This window comes from Diorhabda carinulata, chromosome 3 (genome assembly GCF_026250575.1).
Source record: "Diorhabda carinulata isolate Delta chromosome 3, icDioCari1.1, whole genome shotgun sequence".
Taxonomy (NCBI): Eukaryota; Metazoa; Arthropoda; class Insecta; order Coleoptera; family Chrysomelidae; genus Diorhabda; species Diorhabda carinulata.
Genome location: NC_079462.1, coordinates 13913112 through 13934522, shown reverse-complemented (window position 1 = coordinate 13934522; position 21411 = coordinate 13913112). Strand labels below are relative to the sequence as shown.

The 21411-nt window shown below is 29.9% G+C and overlaps 3 protein-coding genes across 3 annotated transcripts; 1 reads left to right on the top strand and 2 right to left on the bottom strand.

The window, feature by feature from the left end:
• Positions 1-6427: 6427 nt before the first annotated feature.
• Positions 6428-13508, bottom strand: LOC130891081 (electron transfer flavoprotein subunit beta). Its single transcript, XM_057795609.1, has 7 exons — positions 13094-13508; positions 12888-12962; positions 10227-12827; positions 9856-10173; positions 9681-9761; positions 7758-7898; positions 6428-6737 (listed from the first exon to the last, which is right to left on the bottom strand). The coding sequence occupies exons 3-7, from the start codon at positions 10275-10277 to the stop codon at positions 6567-6569; spliced, it is 762 nt and encodes a 253-aa protein (XP_057651592.1). The 5' UTR covers positions 10278-12827; positions 12888-12962; positions 13094-13508; the 3' UTR covers positions 6428-6566.
• Positions 13509-13561: 53 nt separating this feature from the next.
• LOC130891123 (syntaxin-16) lies at positions 13562-15854 on the top strand. The gene is made up of 3 exons (XM_057795693.1): positions 13562-13737; positions 13796-14364; positions 15494-15854. The coding sequence occupies exons 1-3, from the start codon at positions 13657-13659 to the stop codon at positions 15777-15779; spliced, it is 936 nt and encodes a 311-aa protein (XP_057651676.1). The 5' UTR covers positions 13562-13656; the 3' UTR covers positions 15780-15854.
• A 1876-nt stretch (positions 15855-17730) lies between these two features.
• LOC130891124 (probable ubiquitin-conjugating enzyme E2 C) lies at positions 17731-20688 on the bottom strand. Its single transcript, XM_057795694.1, has 2 exons — positions 20404-20688; positions 17731-20119 (listed from the first exon to the last, which is right to left on the bottom strand). Exons 1-2 carry the CDS (start codon positions 20505-20507, stop codon positions 19699-19701), a joined length of 525 nt encoding a protein of 174 aa, XP_057651677.1. The 5' UTR covers positions 20508-20688; the 3' UTR covers positions 17731-19698.
• Positions 20689-21411: the final 723 nt, after the last annotated feature.

The following is a 21411-nucleotide window of genomic DNA, read 5'->3' as shown; positions in this document are numbered from 1 at the left end:
ATGTTTAAAATATCAGAAATATTTGGTGCATTCCACCAAGCATTCACGGCGCTTAAAATACTTTTTTGGGCATTCCACATAACAACTACGATCGTCATGTCTAACATTCACAATATCAAGAGGTGGGTCGAAATAAGAATTGAAAGAATTAGCGGAATTTCCAAAACTCAAGCACCGCAGAGTACTGGTTGCAGTACTAGTACTGAGCCTTGATGCACTCCACATTCTATTGCAAGAAGAAATTGTTGTATCAACCCTTACAAGTTGACTTCTGTTGGTAAGGTATGACTTAAACGATGCGAGAAGTGTTCCCCTAAAATTTGTTAATTGAAATTAGGCTGTAGGAAACGTTATTTAGGATCCATTTAAAATGGATGGCCACTGCTAACTTTGATAAATACATTGTAAACATTTTCTATCCATGGGTAAAAAAACCGATTATGTACTTGTTAATGGAGACAAATCACATCCCACGAGTCTTGCAGTAACAATGGAATTATTTTGGTAGCGCCTAACCCAAATAAAAAACATATGAGTGTGATTGTATTTCAGCTTCAGAAGTGGGCTTGGAAAGTCTGTTGTATATTGTAAAATACTGAACAATGGGAAGAAATTAAAGAGATTGTTGCTCCTCTTTTTCAAGCAATATTAGATAAAGTTTTAACAAAGGAGATTTTTATTAATGGGTTCAGAAGGTGTGTCAGTTAATACAAAAAAATAAATTTGGCCATAAGTTACAAAAATTTAGAAATTGTCAAGGTGGTATATGGAACGGTGATATTGCAGACAATGCTCTAAATGAATTTTGGAAAAGTTTTCATCACGAAAGAAATGGCAATGCTGTTGCATATAAAAGTTCTGACAGACATCGACAAAAATCATTCCTGGGCTGATATTAATCAATTATTTGAAGATAACACTGTCATAGAATGCAAAGTAAGCAAAAAAGCTGATTTGATTTTTGAAAACAATCTTCCAGAGCTACCTGAATGTGTAGATACTAATCTTCCCTGGACATCAGCTTAAGCTATGACTGAAATATAGCAACAAGTTACTTCTGATGCGACAGAAAATTCTAGCTTAACTACCTATGAAACTGAAAATATTAACCTTCAACATGTTAGTTTCGATGAGACAGTAACTAGTAACCTAGACTTATGATACAGAAAATATTAGCCTTCAACAAATTAATTCTTATTAAATGGAAAAAAGTAACCTAGCAATTTATGAAAATGGAAATAATAATTACTTAGTGGCTACTGAAACTGATAGATATTTTAATGGGTGTACCTGGCCAACAGCTACAAGTACGTGATTTTTGTGCCCCAGAAAAATCCCTCACTTATCTTCTGAAATAGGCAACAAAGATTTAGAAATTAGTTATCCTTCTATCCCATCGCCCTTCAAAAGAATTTAATTTTGGCCAGCCACTGAAGCTAAAGAAATTAAGAGTCGTGGAAAAGAAAAAATTTCTTCTGTAGCAGAGTGGAAAAGTATTATAAAAAAAGAAAATCAGAAAAAAAGACTTGAGGAAGAAAAACTTGAAAAAAAGAGAAGATAGAAGAAAGAAAACAATCGCTGGAGAGTTCCACAATAATTAACATGTATTAGAAAATGTTGCAAAGACAAACTTAAAAGAAAGGAAAATTCATGATTACGTTTTAGAAAAATACGAAAATTGTTAAAAAATTAGACGATACCGAGTGCAATGGAAGATGTAAGATGGAAAAAATTGAAAATGGCCAAAGCCCTCTGGTTGAAGAAAATATAGGAATTATCGGTAAATCGAAGACTGTGGGCACTCGAGGCTTTGACTCAGTAACTAATAAGCTTTAGAGGTCGCAGTTTAATATTTCTAGTTGTATAATGTCTTGTCATTACAAGCCCATATAGAAAATGCTTTCGGACAAAAAGTTTCAAAGATCGACGAACTAACCTTTTTGAAGTCATTCCAGTTTTTGAGATTTATTAGAATTCTAGAATTAAAAGGCGAGCTGTAGATGATATAGCGACAAGAGCAGATCTCATAGGGACATAATAAGTATTAGAGGTCAGAGTATAACGTTACATATATACAGGGTATACCCGCAATTATGACTCAAATATAAATTTAATGCACTCTATTACTACTATTAATATAAATAAACAATCCGTGAGAAATTTCCTGGGGATTTTGTTTTTTTTTTTTAGGAATTCTACTTACCTGGATGCTAATAATAATATTTTATTGATTTTAATACTTACGCCGAATAATTTTCTAACTTGAAAAATATTTTCCTTGTAAATCGATTCTGAGATGTAGGTATATAAGTATTCAAAAGCTTGGAAAATATATTAAACTTAGTCCACTTTGGTGTTTCATAGCCACGTTCCCAATATTTTTCTTATTGGGAACGAAGAAGAAAATTTATTCTATTATTTTTCTCGACCTGATTGTGAATTCAACTTTTTTATGATAAGAATTGAATTTTTTATTTATGTTTTCAATTTGATTCTTTGGTACGTTAGTAATGCAATCATCTACATATCAGAAAGAGAATGGAATATTTATATAAGGTTGCTTAGGATAGTTTCCTCAAGATCTTCCATTACCACAAATCTCAATTACATAATTATTATTAAGTAAAATTTCATAATTTCAGTTCAGATGAATACAAAAGTATTCGAAAGCTCGGAGAATATATTAAAATTAGTCTACTTTGGTGTTTGTGTTGTATATATATATATATATATATATATATATATATATATATATATATATATATATATATATATATATATATAAAAATTGTAACGTCTGTAAAGTCTTTGCCACCTTTATTATGAGCTTTTTCTTATTGGGTACGTGGCAATGAAACACAAACACCAAAGTAGCACAGTAGCACAGAGGTTAACCGTCGCATCTCCATTATAGAGTTTTGAGAAATTAACGAAAACAGTTTTTATTTCGTCTAATAAAAAAATTGCCGAAAATTGAAAAATAGCAGGAATTCCTACTCTTGCACTCCGTATCAATACGCTCTGCATGACAAAAAGAAGTATTCATTGTTTCCATAACCCATACCTGAACTTGATTTTGTGGACTTACGACTATTTACTTCAACGTCAAATAGCAGGTATAGGGTAGTTACTACTCCTCATTTAATTTAAAAAATCATATTTTTAAACTAAAATTTTATTCAAATACACAAAAAGAAACATGAACTGAATGCCAAGCTTAAAAAGACAAAAAAGTTAAATTTATTCGTCATCGTCTTGCCCATCTTTTGATGCTACCGGTATATTTCTGTAGTAGTCATGAAAGGTGGTCGGGACCCACTTGAGAAGTGTAATTAAGTGATCTTTCTTCTTTTTGTTGACCCCCTTTGGACTATTTCTTATGGCAGGTAAGTTGTCAGGTAGTTTCATCACCTGTCTAACAGATCTTGCAAAATTAACAGTTTTGAAGGTTTCTTGGTCGAATTTTGTTTTATAATAAATAATGGATGGTGACTCAACACGTGCCTCCAACCAAACAACTGCAGATATTAAAAAATTTTCTTTGTCCGTATTTTGTTTCCTGCTTGTAAAGGGTGCTCCGCGGGAGTTATACAAAACTTCAAAATTTTTAAAATCTTCTATTTCCATACTGAAAACTGTTGCACCAGAAGCTCGTATAAGTTGCTCCCAGTCCCAAGGAGTTACAATTTGCATCGTGGGTTGTTTCTTTACTGTTCTCTCAATCAAACCATGGATATGGTCAGCTTCCATGTGAGTATGCCCATGTAAAAGAAATTTGTGAACAACAGTTTTCAGAGACGGACATACTTTTAAGAGCCAAAAGTAACTTGTTAACATCATAATGTTTCTATTTTGGCTAGGACAGTTGTCGGACCATATTATTAAATTTTCGGTTCCACTTTCAGCAATAACATTGTCTGCCCATTTTAACAGCGCCGAAGCAACTTCATTCCCTCCTCTTCCAGCTTTGGACTCGTCCCAAGTTATACAGTAGGATTTCTTATCGGTAGCATCGTATATCGTGAGATTGAGTGTCCACAATTTTAGCAAATAGAAGCTTTGGCAATTCGACAGATATGGAGTAGGTAAACATTTTTGAAGGTCTAACATTATTACCTTGGTTTTTTCAAGGCCCCTACTCATTTCTTTATCTCGCTTTTTTTCTTGGTACCGTCTTTCGGCTTCGTCAAGGTGAGCACGGTAAGCGTGTTGAGCTTCTTGCTTATCTTTTTCGTCAAGAGAGTTGTCTTTAAGTTTCAAAACAAAACTGTCACAAGTATCACAGGTGTCACTGGAAGGTTTCTTAAATCCTAGATTGAATTCATTATCAAAGACACGCTTGTAAGCCCAATGCTTCACGACTTCATTCTGTGGTACATTATCTTCTACACACTTTTGTTTGTACAATTGGTAAAGCCTCTCTGTATTTAGGGCACTTCCCAAAGAGCTTTTAGCACTTTTCTCGCGGCTGTAGTGACTCTGATACAAAGGAAATGCCCTGATAAGAGATCTAACTCTGTTGAGGACATTTTCCTGAAGTTTGTTTGAAGGTACGTGTCGACCTCTCATATCACGTGCAGCAAAACCCCCCAGAGTTCCCTTTTTCAATGACGTTCTTACTACAGTTTCTGAGATTCCTAATGTATTTAGGAAAAACACTTTGCAGACTTCTATTCGTGACCCATTTACATCAAAGTAGTAGGAAATTGTTTGCTTCCTTTGACCATTCCTGCTGCCGTCTTTCGATCTTACTCGAATCGGGGGCTTACTGCTGACATGTGATATTATAAATTGCCGCTTTACATCCCAGTTTTTTGATGCGTCTCAGTAACTGTGGAATATTTCGTTTCGTACATCTTGTTTAATTTTTTCTGAACACTTTTTCTTGCAGGGCCCACATGCTTGTTTCATGGATTTTGCACATATTAACTTGCCTGTTTTAGAAATATGCTCTTTTCCAGATAACGTCTTCACTGTTCTCTTGGTTGCTTTCCATTGGTCGATATTTCTTAGTTGTTTCCTAATCTCCTTTTTTGCAGTCGGGTTTGCAGCACCATGTAGATTTTCGACATTCTTTTGTTCACTTTCCAAATTTTGGATTGAGGCTTGTTCTGTTTCAGATTCTGAACTTGCTTCTAAATTCTTCGAAATTTCAAATTCAGTTTGAGATTCCCTTTGTTTCAAAGTGCCTTCGAGTACTACTTCTCTATTTTGCGTTTGTTCTAAGGGAAAAGATTCAGGTTGAATTTCAAGGCGAGAATTAAGTATAAAATCATAATTTGCGGTTTCAGACACAGTATCAAAAATTTTTACAATTTCCGTGACGTTTTTTACAACAGCTTCATCTGATGTGTTTTCTGAAACAAAGTTTACAGATACCTAAATAGCTGTATCTTCAAAGTACATGGTCAGTGAGAGAATCATTTCTCTTTTATTCTTAGGTTTATATGAAAATTAGACTTACCGTATGTGATATTATCTTTCCTTGCATTGTAGACACTTTTTGCTATATTTTTTCCAACTGGGACAGATTCATTAGTTGTGGTTTCTGAAATGAAGCTTAGAGGTAAACAGTCGTATCTCCAAATTGATTAATTACTGAGGGCATCATTTTTTCTTGTAACAGACAATCAAAAAATGTGTTCTTGTATAATGTTCACATTTGTCACAAGCGTTCATTTAGTATTAGAATATAACAATACATTACTTTGCCCAGGATTTTTAAAATTATAACCTCAAAACGTACCATGTTTTCATGTTAATTTAAGCTATCGGTGAAAATTTTACACACCGTATCTGTCATTACCTTTTCTTACATTTTCCAAAGCCAGCTGCACAAGGTTTCTGCTTCTGCTCGTCATTATTAGTAGTTCTAAACAGGTGGAAAACACTGAAGAATGGAGATACGATCATTTACCACTACTGAAATCTAGCTTCAGATTCATGCGCAGTACCGCTCGGTGGAGTTACTATTATTTACTTCCGTGGGTACAGGAGATACTACAGTTTCTACCTCGAATATCTCATATACTAAATGCATTGATACTTACGATCTTTTGCCGTTAGAAAAAAGAAAATTTTGTTTGCGGTAAAGTGTAGTGAACTCAAATTTGGCTAAACGTGGAGATGCGACGGTTTACCTCTGTGCTACTGATATATATATATATATATATATATATATATATATATATATATATATATATATATATATATATATATATATATATATATATACATATATATATATACATATATATATATATATATACATATATAAATGCATCTAGGTGTTCTTGATTTTAGGTCTCTTCTGTTTTAAAATTAGTTTTTTTTAATAATTTTTAAAAGAAAGATAAATTTTGACGTTTCGACTTTTCTTCAAGACTTTTTTTTATAAAGACGTTCCCGTGGGTTCCAAGAAAACTTGTTTTTTCTATAATCATATTTTTACTTCAACTATGTAACAAAATGACATAGAAAAATATTCTAAAATCTGTACATATTTTTTGAGTAGAAAATTGTTTTCTTCAGTTTTAAATGAAACTAATGAGATTGTTCATTTTAAATTAAATATGACCTCCCTCCTTTAATTTTCCAACTAACGCATCTACATCTGGAAGAATAGCTCCAGCTTGACGGGTAGGAGGATCTTCTACACTTAGAATTTGGATTCTTGGCGACACATCTATTCCCAAATCTTTAGGCGTCAATTTTTGAAGCGGTTTTTTCTTAGCTTTCTAAAAAATAGTGCTATGAAATTTTCAATTTCCATAATGGTAAATTTATTTTTAGGGTTTTTCTATTTATTGATTTACCAACCATTAATGCTTACACATAAATTGTTATTTGCTTAGTATTGTTTAATTATAAATTTAACTTATATTTTAGAATTTATTTTTTTAATATTAAATTCTAGAAATATTTATTTTCTGAATCTTTATTATTTATAAGATTTGTATTATTAATTTTTTCTATAGAATTTTTTATAAAGAAGAATATATATCATGGGATATTTATAGAAATCGATTTATTTTATTAGTTCTAATATTTATATTATCAATGATACTATTGATTATTTCACATAATTTAATTTCTATTTTATTAGGTTGAGATGGGCTGGGATTAGTTTCTTATTGCTTAGTAATTTATTATGAAAATTTGAAAAGATTTAGAGCAGGAATATCAACAGCTTCAAGTAATCAAATTGCTAATGGAGCATTAGCTTGAGTATAAAATTTTGGAAGTTGAAATTTCATCTTTTAAATTCAATGAATTTGGAAATTCATTTGGAAATTCTCATTTTTGGAAACTCGATGTATATCCAGATCATGTTTTGGTACTGATTGATTTCATGCTAATAAAATTAAGTTCATTATAATTAATAGCGATGCTCTATTGAAATTTACAAAGTAGATTGGAATTAAGTTGGTTAGCGATTTTACATAAAGCATTAATCTGCAGGGATGGAAAATGAAAAAAACAGGAATTTGCTTTAACTAAGTATATTAACTGAAGTAAAGAATGTATTCACATTTATATCTTTTAAAATAAATTGTAGTGTGACTTTCATTTAATTTTTAGACATATTGAGAACTCTATCAACAAGAAATATTATGGATCTTATATATCTCTGGTTCAAAAGAATAATCAGATAAACTAAATTTGCAAAGATGCATATAATTCTCATTTATGGATATTCAAATAAGTTTAATATTGATTTATTGTAGTCTGGATTGATTTTAATACTTTATACTCACCATAATATTAGGCAGAGTAGCATATCGTGGTTCATTTAGACGTAGGTCTGCACTAATCACAGCTGGAATTTTACATTTAATATTTTCTAAACCGCCATCAATTTCTCTAGTTACAGAAATCTCTGCATTTCCTTTCTCTATCTAAAATAAAATAATGCAAATAATATAATAGTATAATAATTGTACCTATTTAAAACTAATTTATGTACTAGATGTATGATGCTGTATCTCAACAACTATTAATCCTACAATAAAAGAAATTTATAGTAAAGACTGGTATAGGAGGAACTGATGTAAATAATTATCAAGTTTACTTATTCACTCCTAGATAGCTTAGTTCATTAGAATAACACAAAATAATAATTTTGATGGTGGTCCATATATCATAAACTATTGAAAACTCAATTATAAAATTAGCCACTTGAAAATATGTAATGGCTTATATAAATAATTAAACTTACAGTTAGGTGTGTTTGGAATATTTTGGGAATGCTACAATTGCAGCATACATACTGTCATTTAGAATAAATGACAATATTTTTGCTATAAAAAATTGAAAATTTGGCTGAAAGTTTAAAAACAAACTGGATCTGCTCAACAAAAAGAATCCCTGTATCACCCATGGTGAAGAAATAATAAAGTAGATGAAATAAGTGTTTTAAGGTGTATTGCTGCAACTAAAATGGAGTTTCTAGAGCCATTTGAGATATTTGTATTGAACTGTTTTCACTAACACAACATCATCCAAAACTAGACTGCTGCAGATCAACAAAGGAGAGTAAGAAAGCCATTATTTTTATATGTTGTTGGCTACATAAAAGAATTAATTTTCCTGACAAGATAAGTACAGAAAATCTTATTTGTCAAATATAAACAGAATTTATAGTATTTCCAGCTAAGATAGAAACTGCTGTCTGTTCTAGAAGACATTATCTTTATACCCACTCTAACTTTATTATGTCAATATAAGTACTTTATGTTATGGTTTTGTTAATATAATTAATTGTTGTATATTATTATAGTCCATTTACTTAGAGTGTAGAGCAATTTTACAAGAGTAAAAGCAATGATAATAGGTTTAATCTGCATAAACTATAACTGTTCCTTTTAATGATATAAAATAATTTATTTCTATTCCCTGTTAATATGTTAAGAATAATATGCAATGGAGTATAATATGAAGTGTTCTTTCAATTAAACATAAAACAATAGTTGTGCAAGACATATATATTTGTGCACAAGCATCTTACTTGTATCATTCGCAGTGTAGTTTCAACATGTGCTGATACAACAAGAATTGGAAAAACTACTATTTAGTGTTTTAAAAAAACAATTTAATTATGAAAGCTAAGAATATGCCACCAGAGACAAAATATATACTATAAACTAACTTTGCTTAGTAATAACATTGTAATAGAAATGACACCCAATGTGAGCATTCATTAGACTATAGATATCACAATTGAGGAAGGCAATGAGTATAGCATCAATAAAAAAATGGATATTTCGGGAACTAACACCTACATAGGATGATAATGGAGCCTAATCGATTGTAGATGACATAAGATTGAAAAGAAGAATGAATATCAATTAAAAATTATGTGCAAAACCACATGTGAACTTGAAGCTAGAAAAAGAATTGTTCCAAAAGGAAAATAAAAAAAGAACCTAATTTCAATAAAAAGTGCAAGTTTCAAAATATTTCATGGAAAATTTATAAAATCATATAAATATATAAATTTTCTATCTGTATAGAACTAACTTAATAGCTTATTAATAAAGTCTAATTACACTAGCTGTCATATTTTTATTTGCATTGTTATACTAGTCAAGATACTATGATTCCGGAAAAAATTGATATGCCTTAGAAATCAATATATCAACTATTTAGATAACCAAGAAATAGTTCAAATTCAAGCTTACTTTGGATGCAAATGTAGCTTGTGGCCAATCTAAAATTGCTGCTGTCATTTGAGCTGTTTGGTTACTATCATCATCAATAGCCTGAAAACAAGACATTATACAATTTCAAAACTTAAGAGCCATATTCACACTATATGAATTTGTACAGTAAAAATAAATCAATTTAGGAATTTACCTGTTTTCCAACAATTATTAAATCAGCCTTTTCATTTTGAGCAATTTTTGCAAGAATCTTTGACACATGAATAGGCTGTAAAGTCTCATATTCTGCTCCAGATATTTCAACATGTATACCCTTATCCACCCCCATAGCTAAAGCAGTTCTAAGTACTTCTTGAGACTGTAAGGGCCCACAGGACACAGCAATAATTTCTGAAGCTATTTTTTTTTCTTTCAATCGAACGGCTTCCTCTACTGCTATTTCATCAAAAGGATTCATGGAATGTTTCACACCATCTGTTACGACACCCGTTTTATCAGGTTTTACACGAACCTAGAAATGTGGCAAAATTGATATTTTATATAGGTATATATATTTGAACTTACTTTTACAGCATAATCAATAACTCTTTTTATTCCTACTAAAACACGAGCCATTTTATTTACAGATATTAATTACAATAAAAATCTGAAACAACTAAAATTCTAAAAAAATAAACTTGAAATAAAACTTGGACTTTATCCCTAGAGGACTGCTCCAAACAAACTAGTAATAATCGAAATATCGCTGAGAGAATCGAAATTAGACCTCGATTTAATGTTACAATCTTATGAGGAGGTACTGCAATATCTATGGAATACTATGATACATTCATACAAAGATTATATACATTCATATATATGTAATACTCCTATATGGGCAGTTGGTATGGGAAAAAACGTCCCTACGTTATGGTGCCGACAATATACATTTTTTCTCTCATTCACACACTTTATCTATACTGCGCAGAACCGAGCTGGAACCTCGAAGGATAGGGAAATCATTGTCATTCTGTTTTTCTTAGTCGGAACAGCTTTTCCTCTTATATAAACTGTCCATACAGACGTATTACATATATTGATACATTGAAAAGTGATTTACCCATAGATAAACCACTGATATACCTATATGTATATCGGCAAATGTACAAAATATGATACTGTATTAGTTTCAATTATTTTGTCTAAAATGTTATTTGTTTTAATAGGTAATGTAAAATACTAATTATCATATGAAGCAAACTCTGAGTACAAACATTTCTTATACCCTGTTTTTAAACTATAATATGCAATTTTTTAGCTCTAACAAGCTATTTTGTCTATATTACAACCTAAATATTGAATTCCGGGACAAATAGAAGAATTTTTTATATTATGAAATTCAAACAGGTCCATAGAGACATCGTTTGTTCGATACAAAATAGTCCCACATCAATTGCACGAATTACCTTGCCATTCCTGATAGGACCATTTAAGATCTTTTAACCATATATTAAGTTATAAAAGATGTCTCTTATTTTATGCTTCATTAACGTATCGTCTCGGATTACCTAATGTGACTGTGAAGAATCATAAATCTACCTATTTAATTTCTTAGTATTGTATTCGTTAAGATTTATTATAAACTGACCGTCCTCAACGTCTTACTTAAGCGGTTCCCATAGACACTTGAAGTTCTATGAACTTATCAAATTAATTACCTTTATTTTTGTGACGCGACAACCATAAATATAATTAATTATAGATTTTGTATACAATAGGATTAGTATTTAAGGAAGCATAGAGTATTATAATTTTTGCAAAGTTGTGAATTAAGTTATTTACCTTACGTTTTTTAGTGAGTTGATATACTTTCAAGTATGCTAATCTAGTATCTAATAATGAATTATTTTGAAATTTCAAATTCTTGCTTAGGCTATGCCAAAAGTTACTCTCAGAAACTTAATCGAGTGTGATTAAAACAGTTTTTGGTACGGACTCTTCCTCCGTAGGAATATGATGGTAGCGCGATGCTGAATTTATGATGGTAAAGAATGTATTAAATGCTATTGATTAAATGTTACAAGTATCACATGAATCAATTATTTCTTCAACATCGTTTTTCACGGTAGGTCAAGAGTACAGTCCTCAAGTTTGGTTTCTGTTTCATTTACATCTCGGTGATAAGTTATCCGTTGACCGTAATTATTTTTGATATTTTCTGTCTGTGGAAATATTAATATCCTATTAAACTTGATTCCATTTTACTGAATCATAAGCTTTGTATTTGAACGTTTCTCGTACTAGTTGCAGAGAACTTAGTGAAAATCACCGTCTTCAAAGTATAGAACGTATTTCTTTTTGGCATTTAAATAGTCCTTGAAAATTTTGAAAAAGTCTCCCTTAGGTTATTTCTTCGAACTTAAGCATATTCATCCATCCTTGGACTATTGCTCGCACATTTGGAGCTCGGCTCCCAATCATACCTTGAGGATGCTCGACTCAATACAGAAAAGAACATTTCGACTTATAAGCGATCCAGAGTTGACCATAAGCTTGGACAGCTTAAAGCATAGAAGAAAGGTCATCGACCTGACTCTGTTTTACAGATACTACTACAATTGCTTTTCCGAGCTGTCCAACATAATCCCGTCTAGAGCAGCATTTGTAGGACCTGCTCGACAGGCAGATGTGCCTGCAGACACCCAGAGCTTCAATTTTTCGGAATTTATTTCTTTGGAGAAAAGCAAGCCTGTGGAATCAGCTAACAAGGCACGTCTTTCCTGAATACTATACCCTACAGAAGTTCAAGATCAATATCCGCAGGTATCACCCCACTTGAATTACTCGTTTGTAAAAGGGTTTACCCTTTTGTGCTTGCTTTCGAAATAAAAAATAAATCCTTTTCTTATTAGTGAAAATCATTTCGGTAACCGGCGGAACTGGACTATGGTTAACAAGCCTAAGTATCACATGGGTGTTCTGGTGATTTATTGTTCTTTCGCGGGTGGAAATTCATAAGATAAGTATATTCATAAGTATATTTTTGATTTATGTCTTTTGGCTTTGGAGACGTCTTGGTTCTATCGAAGTTTTCTATAGTTTGAAGATCTTTCATGATCAAATCGTTGGGTGGAAAATGTTGCTTCACCCCTTCTTTCAGTAATTTGTTGATAATTTGAAGTTAATCTGGAATTAGATGGTCAATATTTTGCTGCTTTTGTAATGGAAATGTTTTTAGGTACTTACCTTAGACATGTTACTATATAAGCTCATTTGGACTATCTTCTTCATCTGAAGATGTATTTGCGTTCAGTTGAAACTCTGAAATAACATGTTTTATTGTACGTGAGACGGTGTCTGTACTAACACGATTACTGCTCAAGTAGCACAATTTTTAGAATTCAAAACATTCTGGAATTTGTTATTAAAATGAGTCAAGTATCGACACTTACCTTCTGTAATTGATGCTCTATCGGCTCTAACTTCTTTGCGCTTGGGTTTTATAAAATTTCCAGAAGACGAATCACTGTCACTATCACTGCTTTTTCCATGGAATATTCGTCGGATAAGTAGACATCGCCAAAAAGCAATTTTTAGCATCAATTTTTCTAATAGTCTTCATTATTTTTCGCAGCCCATTGTCATGAATGCAGTTTATTTATCAAGAAAACTATTCTTTTTAAAAACAACATACCATAATTAACAATACGTACTACCTAATGCACATTACTGCAGGACTACATTATCTAAAAGTTTGAACCTGAAAAACAATCAGACGCAATCTGCCGTTTGTTTGAGTGTTGCCGTATGTGTCCAATACGGATACATACATAATTCACTGCCCAGCATAGTATATGTATAATTTCCAAATTATTCTAGCACGGGATGTTTTTCTAATAACTACCAGACCAAAGCAAGTTACTTTGACAGTTCGAAATTGCATAGATAAGATTTTAAAATGTCAAATCTGTAGGAATTACTTTTAGATTTGTTTTATTTTTACAATTTCTTCACAATGGCTGTAAGAAGTTTAACAGACGTATTTCTATTAATGAGGAATAATGCTATTCGAAGCAGGCATATTTATCCAGATCAAGTGAAATACATATAAGATGTAAATTAAGTAAATATTTAATCAATATTTGTTTTCGTAGGAATCATCAGAAAGGATGCATTTAGTATCCCTTACTGATCTTGAAGAAGGAATACAAGAAATAAATGAGGTGAAAATGCCGCCTATATGGATAGATTATCTTGAAAAAGCACAAATGATAATTCCCAAACTGAAATTAAAAATTAATGAACTTAAATCCCTTCACTCCAATCACTTACATAAATCAACATTTGACGAGTCGTCTGAAGATGAAGTAGCTATAGACAATTGTACTCATGAAATAACAAGAATGTTTAATGAATGTCATAGGTTAGTGCAGATCATCAGAAGTCATGCTTCAGAAGGTGTTCCAAAAGAAAAAAGACTGACTGTAAATGTGTATCATGCTTTGGCTAGTGGTTTACAAGAATTATCAATCTACTTTCGATCAACACAAAACAGTTATTTGCGGCAAATACAGTCTAGGGAAGATCGATCAAAAATATATTTTGATCAAAATGAATTCGAAGATTTCTATCAACAAGATATGGAAGACATAGATTTGCATTTTATAAAATCCAGCCAAGTTTCCCAACAACAGCTACTTATGTTAGAAGAAGAAAATACAAGGTATTTATATATTTCACTGGTATGTTTTTCATAAATACTTTTAAAAACTAAATAAACTTAGAGATGGCAAAATTCAAGTTGAAAACTGGAAGTTATCAATCTTGTCCATTGTTCATTTTTTCAACAGTACAATATTCAGCGATATCATTTTTCTGTGGTGTCTCTTCAAATATTGCATTTTGTACTACTCTAAACTATTAACAATAAAATTTGTCAGAAGTGAAAATAAGTACTTCTGAACAAAATAATTTTGCTTGTGTGAGTTCATTTATCACAATTGCCTTTAAATTTGCAAATAAAGTTTAAATGAACTAGTAGATAGATCATAATTTTAACCTATGTTTATCGGAATAATCATATATTATCATTAATGCTCTTTTTATCAATCTAGTGAGGAAATTTGTGAAGATTGTTTTGTTTTATGATTGTTTCAATTTAAATGATCTGAAAAAATTATTTTGGAATTACATGTTTTTAAGATACCAAGGCCTCAAATTTCATGCTCTTATTTTTGTATTTCACATGTTTAATATCATACTAACCTCAATATATTGTTTTGATAGTTGAAACATTACTTTTTCACACTATCCATGTTGTACTAATATACTTATAATTATATTTCAGTTTAAATAAAATATATATTAAATCAAGTGTATCTTTTCCTTTAGTTGTTTGTTGAATTTCGTTATTTTTTTGAAGCTGGTCTTTTTAATGTTAATACCATATTTTATTTTAAAAATAATGTAATTTCTGCAAATTTTATTTGAAAAATTTTCATTGTCATATTTGAGCAATTATTTATTATAAGTACTACAATTAGAATTTTTTTCTATCGAGTGCGGTGCCACATATGTTCTGTAATTGATGTCACTGTTGAAGGTACAAAATAATCCGATCATATTTTTGATTGTGAGATGTTAGTTTGTAATTGATTTTTACTGCTGATTTTTTAACCTTATGTGCAAGGGCGGGAAATCAAGTTTTCGCCGAAAGTATTCTATCATAAAATTATATTTTTTTATGGAGGGTTCAGAAAAATATTAGACTTGGGTGTTTTATTACAATTATGCAATATATCCTACTTATTTGTAAAAATACAAATTTCAATGTTTTCAAAATATATTTACAGGTTTGCTCAAGAAAGAGAACAAGAAGTAAATTCAATAGTTAAGTCTATAGTAGATCTCAATGAAATTTTTAAAGATTTGAGCCAAATGGTTGTGGACCAAGGAACAGTGTTAGACAGAATTGACTACAATATAGAACAAACATCAATACAAGTCCATGAAGGATTCAAGCAACTCCAAAAAGCAGATGCCTATCAAAGGAAAAATAGAAAAATATGTGCAATAGTCGTACTTGCGTCATCTATAATTGTATTAATTTTTTTATTAATAATCATGAAATCCCAATAATTGATTCTAAGTTCTTGTTTTTAAATTTAAGAAGTATAAAATGTATATTTATGTTATTAAAGACTTTAAACATTGGTATCTTCTTTTTTTATATCAACTACTTTAGATCGCCTATTAGAATAAAATTTCTCCAATTGAAATCTGATATAAACAAAGTCTTGCTCTAAAGGTTTTTTATATTGAAATATAATTTTTATGGCGATTATATAATAAATATCATGTTCAAAAAACTATGTGAAGATATATTCATATTTCATTTATTTATTCCAGCCCAAATAATTTCAGATCCATCTCCAAATTTAGCTTTAAATGTGTCTACAATCCAGTTAGTTTTCCATTAACAGCCTATAATAAGATTGAGAATAGGATCTTGATTACAGAATGAAACTAAACAAACCTATTACCTTTATTATAGTGATTTTTTACTCGGTACAAAAATTAAATATTAAAGGCAAAATATAATCCATCCACATAAATCTGTTAAAAATAATGATTAAAATATAATTTTTTATTTTAGCAGCTTCCATTTTTTTATTGTGATTCCAAGCTGTAGGCTTCAAAGGGAAACTTCGAGAAATTTCCAACGTGGTTCAGCCCGTTAACATTCATTAAAAAATATTTTGACATTGACAACTCGCACAACTATATCAATAGATCACCTACCACATATATAGAAATAAAAATCTGTTTAGTTTTAGGAGAACTTCACTAACTGCTAATACACTGAAATCAAACTCCTTAAAGGAATTCATATTTCAAGAAAGAAGCTTTTTCCGCGTACGAAACGTTAATTAAATCATTGGAATATGTTAAAACACGCGAATATAACAAACGGTTCGTTTCAATGATTTATTTACATACCTCTGTAGGTAATATTGGGACTTTTGGTTGAGTTAAATCAGTAGCCTAACTCCAATATTGTTGGCTCGTAAAGAAGAGGAATTTCAAGTGAACTTTGACAATTCCAGCAGAAATTTAATGATTATTTTCGCAGATAAACGAGCCATTTGCATGCTTAGAACTAAAACAAGAAAATGAGACCACCACATAACAAAAATAATAGACCAAACTTACAAAATTATCATTATTGATACTGTATATGAAAGTCACAAATACCCGAATGTCTCATAAAAGCGGAAAATAGTTAAGACAGTTACACCATTTTAAATCCATCCCGTGAGTCATATTTGAGAGCAGATTTAAATATTCTTATAGGTTGAAAAGTTGAATGCAAACGAAACTTGAACACAAATTTTTATGTTATTTAACAGAAAAATTCAAATCTGATATCAATAGGTTTGAACGACCATTCATTCTGAAGAATGTAATACTATTATCAAATTAATTAAATAATATTCTGCTATTTTCACGTTAATGGTAATCAATCAACTTCTACAAGCAAAATTAAAATTTTCCAAAACACATAAAAAAGAAAACTTAGAACCAGAAAATTAAGATTCTATAAAAAATTTAGAGTCGTTATAGATTAATGCAAGCTTAACCAAATAACTTTTGGTGATAAATATAACGGATATATGGAATAAATTGAGATGTTAACACCTAATTATATTTTAAAAATTCACAAATTTCATTTATCAATTGTAATAAAAAACTTATCCCTCTAAACGAAATCGACAAAATTATCACAAAAGTAAACAAAACCATAGAGGATTAAATGAAATAAAATAATATAAAGTCGCAGTACCATTAGTTGAACCAAGGTCTTAAATTCAAACTTACCTATATTAACGAATGTGAAATATACCACCTAACAGAATATTATCAGAAACCTGTGAAACCACCACTACTATTACATTAGAAATTACTAAATTTTGACTATTATTTTTCAAAATATGAGCAGCTCAGCTCAAGGAATATCGATTGTACAATATTTCACCCATCATTTTATACCAAAACAAAAAATATCAGATAATGGGACAGAATTAAAGAATACCTTAGTAAAATATTTATTAGAAATTCATAAAATTAGAACTAATTTTATTAGTTCACAATATTCTTTACAATTTGCAGGGCAATAATTGAAAATAATTACTTTTGAATGATCAGTCTGAATTTAAGAAAGAATCTTTCAAAATAAAGATATATTATGCCCATCTGGAAGATAATACAGTATTCACCCAGGGACAAAATTGAAACAAAACAAAATTATCACAGGTAATCTAGATAATAACTCTTCCTTTGATCTTGACATTAATAGACAATTAGTTAATATTTATATTCATAGTCAGAAAAAATTAAAATTATTTTATTCTATAATAAACTAAAAAGAAAGAAATATTAAAAGCTTATAAAAGTACCAGCTCCTCTACCTAAAAAATATTTTCAAAATTAAATACAAAGGAAAACAAAGATCAAATATCAAACCAAGAAAATAAAATTAGTAAGCAGAAAAATAAATTGTCAAAAATTGTTTCAAGTCACTTCAATACTACAGATGATATTCATATTTCAAATATAAAAGGATCCAAAAATAAAACTTATATATATTTTATTATTCATGTCTTTCGGACTAGCAACAAAAGAAATAAAAGACACCAATAAATCCTAATATTATGCATGAGATATGGAACAATACATGTTTATTAGAATTGAGAAAACATCTAGTTAATCTTATTCAAAATCTTATAAGAAATATTGAAGACAAATTTTAAATTTAAATATCCAAACAAAAACGAAAGAGGATTAATAAATAGACGTATATAATAAAAACCATGCAAATCTCAATTCTCAAGACGAAGAAAATGCAATCTTAGAACATTTGAAACAAAACAAACCTTCAGAATATAATTTAAAGGCAATACAGTGTCAGTAATCAAATAATAAATAATTTCAATAAAATTGTTCAAAAAATTAGAATAGACTTTGTTAAACATAAAAGATATGTGAATATTAAATAAAGTTATAATTATATAGAATATAACATTAGATGTTATGGAAACTGTACAGAATTCTTGAAGCATTCTGCATATTAAGGACATTACATTCCAGTATAATAAAATGAAAAGAATTATTTAGAGTTGCAAAAAATACCATATTATAAATTAGAATTTCCATCGGAATTGAATGGGGAATATTTTATATTTTGAAGCAATTTTAGATATACAAAAAAAATAAGACAGGATATGACTTATCAATTCGTTTATGTTTCTTTGGAAGCCAAGAATAAAGCGAATGAGAAGAATGGCTTTGTATGTTATCCTAAAATTCTAAGTATTACCTTGTTCACCTGGGCAATACAAGAGCTGATTCCAATATTAAAATACTCATATTCAACTACTTTCCTAATTTGAATTTCCATAGAAATTGAGTGAGATTTTTATATGGCTATATTTTCATTAATTTTGCAAAAAATCCCTAGTTAAGTTGAAAGCTAAAAATGTAAGATGTACAAAAAATAATGTGGTATATTTATTTCTGCATGTCACAAGAATCTTTTCAAAATATGCCACAGTGTTTAAAATTATTGAAGAAATATTTATACTTTTGGATCATTAGACCATTGTTTCAAATAGCTATAAAATAATAGGATCATATTGAAATCCACCTTCTTATAGTGGCTACTAATTCCACAAAAATATCCACTTTTTGTTAAAGCATTGCGGAAATGAAAAATAAAACAGTTGTCCCATATGAATAAAAAAAAACATTTAATTGGGTTTTGTATCACAAATATTGATTCTGGCTATGAGTAGACATTTAACAAATTTATTACATATCTAAACTTGAAACTCTTGGACTAATGATCCAAAAAAATAAGACAAATAATACCATCAATAACAGTTCACATTCAAATATTTCTGAGTATTGCAAATCTTAAAAATGAGTAATAAAATCCTTAACAAATAATTTACATTCACATTTAAAATTGGTTTAATCTAAATATATTAAGCAAATAACCTCAAGCCTCCTTATATGTATCTGTAACATATTTCTTATACTCCTCTTGTTTCTGCCACTTAGCTGCTGCTAAAGGATTTAAAGGACTGTCAATATTTGGTTCAGCAAGAAGTACTTGGATTGAAAGCAAAATTGTTCTTACATCATATAATGCAGACCATTTATCTTTTAATATATCCAAACATATGTTGCCACTGGTATCTACATTGGGATGAAAGCATGGAGTGATAAATTTAACAGTAGGTGCCGTATAGGGGTAAGAATGAGGAAACTGTAAGCTGAGTTTATATTTTAAAGTTTCATAGACCGAGTCTTTAGGACCTGTTATTGTGCCAACCCACTTAAAGAAGTTTTCCCCATCAGGGAAAGCTGATATGCTTTTATCTTGACTCATCATTAAGGTCATAAGTTCACTGTGTAATCTGAAAAAATAATTTACAAGTAATATTTTTGTTTCTTTTTTGTTAATCTAAAGTTTCATTCTATTATTTTGAATATTACAATATGATTTTTTTAAAGAATAAAATTATAGTTTTCTAATTCCAACCTCTAGAGTTATGTATTGATATTAGTGAAAAATATAATGTGATAAATTACAGGACTAATAAAATCAGTAATTTGGATAACAATATAATGTTGCTGTAGGTACCATTAGTGATAATTGTAATTCAATAAACCATTTAATTTATAGCAAAAGTTTAGTTACCTTTTTGTCACTGCATGGTTATCATTTGAAGTCTTTTTCAACTCGTCATTTTGCTTTGTAATATCATTTTGTTGTTCCAGAAATGGATTTACGTTTTGAGCCATATTCACCAGTACTTTTTTCTCTTGGAATTTATTTTTTTGACAGCAAAATTCGTTAATACTGACAACAATTATGGCGTACTGTGATTTGTAAAAAATATTTAAAACGACCAATCAGCAATAAGACATTTATCACTAGGAATGTTCAAGCAATGTCCTAACTAGCTGTAACCACAAAACTATCACCTCATTACTTCAATAGATAAACTATCATTTTATAGTGAGAACTTTCATAGAGAAATATACCGTCATATTTGGAGGTTACCCTCCATACCGTCATTTATTAAATAGATCATAGATAAAGTAAAAATAATTTTTCAAACAGCACGAACATTTACCTCGAAGCATTATATCTATACTTCGAGTGTATTGACGTTCGGAATCTCACAGAGAGAGCGTAAAGGCACTTTCCCAGTACAAATATATTAAAGACGTATATGGCGTATTTGCGCTATGCTTAGTTGTTTTCCAATATATTAAGCACTTTATGTACGAAATTCATTAGATCAACACTTAGGAGCTCAGCACACAAGAATCAATTGGAACAATCGTAGGTGAGCTTTATGTTAAGTGTCATTCTAAAACATACCACAAATTATTTGTTGCCGTGTCCGAAATATAAGATCGAGTATATAATCTTTGTATAAGATACTGGATTAATTCAATACATAATACGAATACTACATAAATACTTCTTTATAACCATACTTTTTATAGACTTCTTTATTGAGGAATAATGCATAATCTGAATTTGCTTTTGCATCCAATAATGTAAGGAAATATTTTTTAAGCAGTTCGGTTGTGATTTCGTTTAAAACATACGAATGTAAATCTAAATAAATACCTAGATAACTTCAACTATATAATTTGTATTTAAAATGCACATTTGAAGCTCATGAAGCCCAAT